The sequence below is a fragment of the Cajanus cajan genome, chromosome 9 (genome assembly GCF_000230855.2).
Source record: "Cajanus cajan strain Asha chromosome 9, NIPB_CcT2T_4, whole genome shotgun sequence".
Taxonomy (NCBI): domain Eukaryota; kingdom Viridiplantae; phylum Streptophyta; class Magnoliopsida; order Fabales; family Fabaceae; genus Cajanus; species Cajanus cajan.
In genome coordinates, this window is record NC_138525.1 from 2,164,893 (window position 1) to 2,176,130 (window position 11,238).

At 25.2% G+C, this 11,238-nt stretch overlaps 1 protein-coding gene and 1 pseudogene across 1 annotated transcript; both read right to left on the reverse strand.

Annotated features, from left to right (window-relative positions):
• Nucleotides 1-4,272: 4,272 nt before the first annotated feature.
• On the reverse strand, nt 4,273-7,135 carry LOC109795406 (putative pectinesterase 10). The gene is made up of 5 exons (XM_020354900.3): nt 6,807-7,135; nt 5,465-5,624; nt 5,172-5,378; nt 4,845-5,080; nt 4,273-4,670 (listed from the first exon to the last, which is right to left on the reverse strand). The coding sequence occupies exons 1-5, from the start codon at nt 7,028-7,030 to the stop codon at nt 4,502-4,504; spliced, it is 996 nt and encodes a 331-aa protein (XP_020210489.1). The 5' UTR covers nt 7,031-7,135; the 3' UTR covers nt 4,273-4,501.
• A 1,426-nt stretch (nt 7,136-8,561) lies between these two features.
• Nucleotides 8,562-10,959, reverse strand: LOC109810678 (putative pectinesterase 10; annotated as a pseudogene).
• Nucleotides 10,960-11,238: the final 279 nt, after the last annotated feature.

The following is an 11,238-nucleotide window of genomic DNA, read 5'->3' on the forward strand; positions in this document are numbered from 1 at the left end:
CTATTTTATTCTTATAAAAAAGATTTTATAAAAAGGAATTCTACCTTTTTATTAAATAAAAAATTAAAAAAAACTAATTTTTTTATAAGAAAAATTATGCAAAAATTAAATATAAATTTTCTGATTAAGTTAATTTATGGTTAGATGATAATATAAAATATCTATACATTATAGGTACAATAGTAAACTATTTTCTAATAAATTTTTCCCAAAATTATTATTTATAATGAATGTTTTAAAAAATTAAACTTGTAAGAATTGATAAAAGTATTGGTTTGCAATTTATTACTTTGATTGAATTAAGAGTAAATAATTTAATATTTAAATATTTTAAAGTTTAAATATATAATTTATACTTGATATATGTTGCTATTCTCAATTTAATTTTTATATGTAAAATAAAATATTAAAGTGATTCCTTTATATATAATCATTACTAATTTGGTCCTTATTATATGTTCACTATTAATTTCATTTAACATTTTTTAATTTAATTATTATAAATGTAATTCATTCTTAATTTGGTCTTTATATATATTAAATATATTTTAATTTAGTCCTTATATACAGAAACTAAATTAAAAATACATTATGAGTAAAGGAATCAAATTAAGAATGCCTAAAGGCACCAAATTAAAAATATGTAAAGAGATTAATAATAAGAACTAAATCAATAATATTTATATACATATACACATAGGAACTAATTTTTTTTTTACATGTATGGATGAAATTGAGAATTTGTGACATATATAAGAACCAAATTGTATGTTTAACTTATTTTAAGTAATAAAAAAGTATGAAATTATAAGAAATTAATGTTAAACAATTATAAATTAATATATGACTAATTATATGATTTATAAGATAAAAATTAATAATAATTAACAAATAATATATACGTGTTATCCTTAAAATGTGTTTTTTTATTAAACTAAAAATGAAAACAAATAATAATTAGAAAATTCTAAAAAGTAATAGTTCACTTTCTGCATTAACTTTTAACATATATACCAAATTTTACTCATTTTGAACTAATATTAAGATGACCTAGATTTTAAAATTAATAGAGATAGCAATTTGTAATTAATCATACTACTAGAGTTAATATAGTGGTATAGGAGTTGAGGTTATATATATATATATATGGTTTAGGTTTGAATTTTATTTTAGATTAAAAAAAAGGTCAATCAATGTAACAATGTGTTATGATTGATTGTTTATTTAATTAAATAATTGTTGGTGTACTATTTTAATGTTTTAAACTCTAAAAAATTAAGGAGTTCTTACGAATTTAATTGTTTGGGAGTTGTTTAGTGTTGAGGTCAAAGTTGACTAATTTATGAGAATGTATATAAGCTTTTATAAGAGTTTCATAAATTTATTTCGTAAGAATTTTAGAGAAATTTCTAGAGAAAAAGGGGATTATACTTCCTTTCGACTTCACATAATCATTCTAACCTTCCCCAAGGCTTAGATTGTAGGAGTTGAGTTGTGATTTGAAGCATGGAGAGTCGAGAATCGGAGGTTCATGATTGTTGTGCAGTGATAGCTTGGGAGGCTATGTTCTTCATCATTCGTCCTTCCCTTCCTTCTTTTTTTGAAGATTTGAGTAAGGGAAGCTTTTAGATTTATCTAGTTGTGTTGCATGTGTTGGTTATTGTCTAGATACATCCATGTGTGGCTGTGTTGTTAAATTGAGAAGTGAAAAACCTTGTTGCTTCATGTTGCTTAATTTTGTGAATTTGAGCTATATATGATGTATATGTATTGAATCGAAAGTTGCATGTTTGATTAATGAAGAATGTTGGTGTTTTAAACCCAAATTGCGATCTTGTAGAGTGCAAAAATCACCTTTATATTGACCGTAACTTCATGACACTGAGTGTGAATGATTCAAAGGCTCTGTGTCTCACTAACAATAGGTGTAGGATGAGTGGCATTAAATAATAGCAAGTTACAGACTTTTTAACTCATTGATGTTGATCTTAGGATGAATGGCACTAGGCGTGAGTAAGCTAGAGACTTTGCCTCATTTTTGTTGACCAGAGGATGAATGGCATTGAGCGTGAGTGAGTTAGATGCTCTCTGCATTATTTACGTCAGGTGCGAGATTAGTGGCTTTAGGCATGGGTGCTTCAAGGGTTGCATGTCTTATTTGGCCCCAAGCGTAGGCTTGATCACACGCGAGCGTTAATATGTTGAATGTACATGTGAATTATGTTGTGTGTTGTGTTGTGATATGCATAAGGCATGTTGTTGTATGGAATTATGTTGATAAGATGCATGATGCATGATGTTGAATTGTGTTGAGAATTTAGGACTAGAGGAAATGTGTTGTTTTATAAGTCAAAATATCCCATTGTGTTGATATGTGTTGTGATGCTCTAAGAGTCAAATCGTTTAAAACTCTTATTGAGTATTGTTGTCTCTTGAAGTGAAGTGTTAAGTCTCCTCTAAGTCCTTAGTTAATATCGTATGGGAGATATAGGTCGAGCCACATTGATTTAGGAGCGACCAATTTGAGTAAAGTATGAAGTTGAGGGGTAGAACCCTTAACTAATTACAAGAAAAGTGCTCAATATATGGAAAATAGTCAATGAATTAATTCCATATGGGTTAAGATGATGCATACTAATGTTGTGGTAGGCCTACACCTAAGTTGTTCTATTCCTAACAAATATACTGGATTTTCCTAGTTTAAATGGTGAAATCTAAGAAATCATGTTGTGTTATAGATCGACATTCAAATTTGATGTTGATCTAGCAAACTGAAAAGATCATTATTAATTTGGTTCGATAGGGTTAAACTACTTAAATTGTTCACCTATGTGTTGTTATGATTGTTGTGTTGTTTAGTTGTGGTTTGCTAAGTTATTGTGTCGTTGATGAGTTGTATATTTATGTTGTAAGTTGAAAAGTTGTTAAACTGTAAAGTTGTGTTGAAATGTTATTATGTGTTACTAAATTGGACCTTAGGTTGATATTATGTTGTGTTGATCAAGTTGTTTGTATAGATAATTTATTCCTTCTGTACTATGTTGTTTTTATTGATTATGAGCTTACCCATACTTTTTCTTATTGTTGAACTAAAATAATCATATTTTTTTTACGAGAGTAGCATAGGATTAGGCTGAAGGGTAAGCAGGATTTTGGGTGCCATATTGGAGGTGGCAGTGTTTTGATTAGTGTTGTTTTGAGACAACATTTGTACAATAGTTACTTGACCAACAACTTAATTTTATGTTTTATAGTCTGGATGATTGTGTATATGTTTTTGTATGTGTACATGATTGAGATGTAGTCCCTCGGAGAAACTTTATTTTTTTTAGTATATATATATATAAGGAGGGTTCAAACGACACTGGTGTAACTTTTACTAAGTATTACACCGCTCAATAAGTTTATATTAAATGTGAATTTTGTAAATCCAACTGTTGAATTATAACTTCATATCATTTTATACGTTTATATCAAATTTTGTTAAAATTGAACAACTTGAAGGTCAATTTTATTTTATAAAAATGAAGTATTAAATCATTTTGAATTAATATAAAATTTTGTATATATGATCCAAGAGTAGAGAACTTTCAATATAACAATTGAATTTATAAGATTCACATTTAATATAAAGTTATTAGGTGGTGTAATACTTAGTAAAAGTTACACCGGTTTTGTTTATATATATTGCATCATGCATGTGTATCCAGGAACTGTTGAATGATAATTGTAGGTGACTAGAATTATGTTTTTTGCTACTTAGTTGCTAACTATAAAGTGAAGTGATTTGCCAAGTTGTTACAATTAACATATCAATTTTTAAATAATTTTTTACTCTTCTAACTATGTTATCTAATAATAGATATTTACATGTTTTTAAATATCATTTTATATGTTAAAATAAGGTTTAATGATGAACCACCAAATAGTTTTATAATTATTTGTAATTTTTTATATTGATTAATAATATCATCAAATACAACAGTTAGATTGTTTAATTTGCATTCAAAAAAATTTATTAAAAATGTCATTTTACTAATTTGACACTATTTGACATTAGATGTAAATCTAAAAATTTACATATCTTATACCTTTAAAATTATTTAGTAATTTATCATGTTCTTTTAGTAGACTAACACTTGTAATGTTTGGATTAATATAATATTTCAATAATAAAAAGATATAATTAAACACAGTTTATGTAAATAGAATGTGCATCAAAAAAGTTGATCTTGAGGTTATTAAATTGACTATATCTAACAAGCCACAATCTAAGAGTTTTTTCTTTTTTTCTTTTCGAAAAATTAGCTAGCTCATTATTTAAAAAGAAGATTAATACAAGCATAATGACTTAACATTCACTTTATTTATTAAAATATAGAAGGTTATTCATATGACAAATCACTACATTTTATAGTTGAGCTTACAAATATTAATAATGGGAGATTATATGATTAAACTTAACCATACAAAAATCTCATTTTAAATTAGAGAAAATGAATTACTTAGAGATAACCGGTAAATTGTCAAGCCAATTGTCTTTGTTAATAAAAGATGCTAAAGAAAATTCTTCTAATTGTGAAGGAGTCAACTTTTTCAACCATGGAACACGCTTCGAAGTATCAGCTCCGGGTCCTTTACAGTCAACTTCAGCATAAGTAATCTTACTCCTACAAGTATTTGTTAACAAATTAAGAAAAAATGAAGAAAAAAATTCTTACAATGTAAAATATCAATACAAAAAATACTCATATTTTTAATGAAAAATAAAATAATATATAAAAAAATCATGATCATTACTTTTGTATTGTACTTTTTTAAAGCATGCATTTATTTAAACTTACTCTTGGCCAGCACGACCGAAAGAATTCCATCCTTGAGGAGTTACCACAGAAGAAAAGTTTGTATTGTGAAATATAACTCTAGAGTAAGCACGCCATGCTCTTCCTAAATTTACTTTATCATTTCCCACCAAGGAACCTCCTTCAAATACAAAACCACTAGGACTATCAGGTGAATCTCTTCCTTGAGCTGTAACAAAACCTGGTAAATTTCTTCCTGTAGCATTGAGTAAACAATTCTGCAAGTGACAGAAAAAACACATAGAAATGAATGTAGTATTCATTATTTCATTTTCATAATGAAATATAAAAAATACATTTATTTAATACCTCATAGTAAGATTGTGCTCTACCAAAAATAAAGTCCACTTCACCTTGAATGTAACAATCCTTATAATAATGACGCCCATATGCATCAAATAAAGTGTCCTGATAACCTATAAAACTGCACCTAAAGATGAAAGATTTATCTCCTTGTATTAATGCTGCAACTGCTGGAGATACTTTTTGGGTTTTGTTGTTCACATTATACGTGTTCTGCAATTATGTAATAATACATTAGAAAGAAATAATATTGCAGTGTTGTCAAAATAATTATTTTTATCAAATGTTTATGTGTTCACCTGGAAAGTAATGTCACTCATAACCACATTGGGTGGCGATGAAACGAATGTAGCACTACTGCTTGTTCCTTTGTTATCCGAGAAGCTTATGATTGTATTTTGACTACCCTCTCCTTCTAAAATGATGCATGGCTTTTCAATAGGAATATGAACTTTTTCTCTACATAATTATAATATGAAAATAATTATATACATTTTTATGAGGTTGGATGTACATTCGTGGTTAGAAAAACAACGCCAAACATGATAAATAAATAGGTAGTTCAGTGTTATATGGACATTATAAGAATGGAAGATGAGACTTTTGTTGAAGCTTAATCAAATTTGTTGTAGCTATGTACGAACAAACTTTAATTTGGATTATTGTGAGTTTGAGCATTTCAACCTTATTAATATCATGTGTCAAAAATAAAGAAAGATATTTTTCAGTCGGTTCAGTAAAGTTCTCGTTTTAGATTTTTTTTTTAAATATATTTTATATAATTTTTAAAAATTATATAACTTAATATTGTTCTTTTTATTTTTTAAAACTCATTTTAAATCTATCTTTAAAAGATATGAAAATATAATTACCTTTTTTAAGACTCATTTCAATTTTTTTATTTTTTATTAAAAGATATTATTATTAGTTTAAAAATTTTCACTTTAATACTTAAGAATTATTAATTATTTTAGAAATGAAAAAAAAAGTTAATTATCTTAGAAACTTATTGACAAAAGTATTACTCCATTTATTTTAAAGTTTTGATTCTTTTAAATTTTTACACATGGTGTAAAAAACACTTTTTACACATAGATTAATAAATATTTAAATTAAATTGCTGCTCTTTATTAATTATAATTTTCTGCGATATTTCCAACTAGTTCATTTAAATAATCATTTTTATATGAGCCTTTATTAAATAATCTCCATTTTCAATACAAATTTCTATCAAAAGTAACATTAAAGCTCACTTAAATTAGTCTTAATTAATCAATTACATGAGAGTATAATAATTGGAAAAAAAAATACATAAAGATATATTAAAATTCTATAATACAAAAAAAGAAAAGTTAAAAAAAAACTAAAAAGATAAAAATAAAATAAAACCAGAGTTTTTAAATGGAGGGAGTAGTCTTTTATGGTCCACTTTTGCAAAACAATGATTATGTTAGCGGATGCATGTACAATATAGGTAGAGATGTTGAAAACGGCACAAATTTTTATGTATTCTTTTATAAATCATGAGGTATTCTTTTATATTTTCTTAACAAATTTTTGTTTGTTGATAAAACAAAAAAAAAATGAAAAATAAAACAAAAAACAATACAAGATGCTATAAATAATACAAACTCAACTTACATGTATGAGCCAGCTTTTATGTGAATCTTGACCCATTGATTATTGTTATTCTTTACGGAATCAATAGCAGCTTGAATTGTTTTAAATGTTACTTTGCCAGATGAACCAACAGTGATAGTATAAGAAACATCCTTTCCACCACAATCTATGGCTTTACTGAGATAAAAGAAATAACTAATGAACAAGATTAGAAAAAAAATCATTGCCCGCGTAAACAGTTCCATGATAAAATGATATGTGTTGAATGAATTTTAGCAACATAAACATCCCTTTTAAATACATAAAAAAAAACTTCTTACATTTGAAAAAATAATCTATCTCACTTCTTCCTTTGGTAAATCCAAGAAAAGAAAAAAAATCTAATGCAATAACTATATCTTGAAAATAGAAAATCTTCTAAATTATTTTTCATGCATAATTTATCATTTTTCTGATAAAATTTTAAATAAAAATCTAACTCATTAATAATTACTTAAAAATGTCTAAATCTTATTAATTCAATTATATAATAATCCTTTTGATTATATTTTGATGAAATGGTTAAATATTTCGAATATCAATATATTAAATACTTTTACTAGCTTTTAATTTATTATATTTGTTTTTTTCTATTTCTCACTTTTATGCTACCAAATCTTATGAGGAAAAAGTTGAGATCTTAAAAATCTAATAATTAATATTAAGATTATTAAGATTAGAAAGAAAAATAGAAAATGACAATGTAATATCTCTTAAGGAAGGGTAAAATAATTTACTCAAAAATATAATTATTAATTGTAAATTACATAGGATATATAATGGTCCGTGTTATTTTGATACATGTACTGTAACCGTTCGAACACATAAGAATGAGAGGGATTCAAAATTATACAAGTATGAGATTGTACAATTAAAGATGACTTAAAGAAATTAATTTATATTATTTATATCAACAAGATGTATTTATTTTTTTGTAGCTCATCATAAAAGAACTTCACACAAAAAAAAACTCCGTAATTAAGTTAAGTGTGTTTGGCTTATAGCAATTTAAGATAAGTGACCTAAAAAATTTTCCAAAAAAGTTTGCGTGTGATGATAAAAGACACCGAAAAGTCTTGTATTGATTTGTGAGATTAATTATTGATCTTAGAGGCTAATGAGACATCTAAAAAAGGGTTATTCATGAAAGATTTTGACTGACGAAAAATTTTGACTAACAAAAAATTGTATGAAATATCATAAAGTGAAGTCAATGAGACATCAAATCTTAGAAGCATTACACGTATAAAATATAAAATTGAGCTTTTTAATTGTATATAGAAAATAGTTCAAAAATAAAACTATATAGAAAAATGATACAGATTTAATATTCGGTTAGTGAATAAGATTTGGATGTATGTGGATTCACTTATTATTATGCGGTTAAATAGTTTATATATTAAAATCCAATTATTTTTTACTATACAGTTCGCCAGGCTATAGAGCTAAACCATATAACAAAATAATAAGTTTTAGAATAATGGCTATGCAGTTCATGGGTTACGAATTAAACCACAGTACCTTCGATATTTGAAAGGCTTATAAATGCAAGTCTAAAAATTTATCTTTTATTTAAAAACATATATTTAATTATGAGTTACATATCCGTTTATAATAAATGCAAGTCTAAAAATTTATATAAAATCTTAAGCCTTTAAAAGTTTTTTTATAATGTAAATTTAAATTATTCAATCGTTAAATTATGTAATATATTCAAGATTTCATATAATTATAAAATTATTTAATAATTCATTATATTATTTTATTTTAATGTATAATATTATATTAACTAAATTATATTTTTTTTTATTTTTATTAATTTATAATTTTGGTCTATTTATTTTAAAATAGAGATATTTAGTTCTTCTAATTTTAAAAATACAGAATTTTGATCATTCTATCATATTGACATTTATTAATCATTAAGTTTTAATATTTATTCATATTTAAGTAATGTGTCATTTAATAATATGAAATTTGAAAATAAAATAATTTTAAAAAAATCATGCAAATAAGATTTATTAATAAAAAATATTAATCACTCATTAAAATATATATAAATAAAAAAAAATTAGTATGTTATTTTTAAAATTTTTATCTTTATGTATTACATCATTAAATATCACGACATTTAAGTAGTTACAAGTTTCTAAACAATATCAAAATTTAACAATTAATAAACATTAAATTAACGGTAGAACTAAAATTTTGTATATTTAAAAATATAGGGACTAAATCTTTATTTTAAAATAGAGAAACCAAAATTGTAGATTAGTGAAAATAATACAATTTAGTCTATAATATCTAAAATATGTGTAAATATTCATTTTTAGATAATATATTTAAAAAAATTTAAATAATGTGAAAGGAATATCTTGAGCATCGAAAGGAAAATATAACAAATTTAATGATAGAATATCTTGAGGCATCGAAAGGAAAATATAACAAATTTAATGACAGAATCTCCCAACTTAAGGCATTTTGAAGTATTAGTTATAGTCATTTATCTCTACTGCAGTAAAAATAAACTTGTTATTGCATAAATTTATTTACAGATTAAGAGAAAATTAAATAAAAATGTTTCAATATATCTTTTAAGCATTTTTAATTAGTTATGACAAAATATAATGTTTGGATTAATATAGTTTTTCAATAATAAAAAATATGTACAATAAAACACGTACAGTTTATGTAAATAGAATGTGCACCAAAAAAGAGTTCATCTTGAGGTTATTAAATTCATTATATCTAGCAAGCTGCAATCTCAATTTTCTTTTTGTTGAATTAGATAATAATAATAATAAGAAAAAGAAGAAGAGTAATATAATACATAATGAATTAACATTCACTTTTATTTATTAAAATAAAAGAATTTATTCATATGGCAAACTATCACATTTTAGTTGAGCATACAAAGATTAATGATCGGAGATCATTCAACTAAACTTAGCCATACAAAAATTCTTAATCTAAATTGAAGAAAATAAATTATTAGGAGATAGTAGGTAAATTGTTGAGCCAACTATCTTTGTTGATAAAAGATGCTAAAGAAAATTCTTCTAACTCTGGAGGATTTAACTTTTTTGTCCATGGAACACGTTTTGAAGTATTAGCTCCTGGTCCGTTACAATCAATTCAGCATAAGTAAAATTACCCCTACAAGTATTTGTTAACAAATTAAGAGAGAATGAAGAAAAAAAATTTCCTACAATATAAAATATATATACCCACTTTTTTAAATGAAAAATAAAATACTATTAATCATAATTTTAAAGTCATAAAAAATTTATAATCATTACTTTTGCATTGTCTTTTTAAGACATGTATTTATTTAAACTTACTCTTGACCATCATGACCAAAATTATTCCATCCTTGAGGAGTTACCACCGAAGAAAAGTATGTTTTGTGAAATATAACTCTAGAGTAAGTACGCCATGCTCTCCCTAGATTCACTGCACCATTTCCCACTAGAGAACCCCCTTCAAATACAAAACCACTTGGATTATTGGGTGAATCTCTTGCTTGAGCTGTGACGAAACCTGGTAAATCTTTATTTCTCCCTGTAGCATTGAGTGAACAATTCTGCAGGTGACAAAAAAAATCATATAAAAATGAATGAGTTCATTATTATTTCATTCTCAAAATGAAATTAAAAATAAAATACATTTATGTATTACCTCAAAGTAAGATTGTCCACCACCAAAAATAAAGTCTATTTCACCTTGAATATAACAATTCTTATAGTAATGACGTCCCTCTGCATCAAATAAAGTGTCTTGGTAACCTATAAAACTACATCTTAAGATAAAAGATTTGTCTCCGTATATTGTTACTGCCACTGCTGGAGTTATGCTTTCACTTATATTATCCACATTATATGAATTCTGCAAGTATGTAACAATATATTAGAAATAAATAATTATGGAGAATTGTCAAAATGATTGTTTTTAACAATAGTCTACGTGTTCACCTTGTAATGTCACTGAGAATCACATTGGATGGTGATGAAATGAATGTAGAAGTATTATTTGTTTGTTGGTGGTCCGAGAAACTTATAATTGTATGTTGACTACCCTCTCCTTCCAAAATGATGCATGGCTTGTCTATAGGAATATGAACTTCTCCTCTACATAATTACAATAGGAGAATAAATACATTTTTAAAGAATGGAAGGTAAATTCTTTAAAATGTTCCAAGTTCAAAAAAAAAAATCACATGAAAAGAAAGGTAGGTAAATTCTTTAAAATGTTCCAAATTAAAAAAAAAAAAATCACATGATCGAAAAAGAGCCTTTTCAACAAAGGTAATTCCAACATCACCCACAAGAAGAAAAAAGAATGAAGTTGGACATATATTCCTTGTTAGAAAATCAACGTCAAACATGATAAATAAATAGCGTTGCCGGTGTTAAAT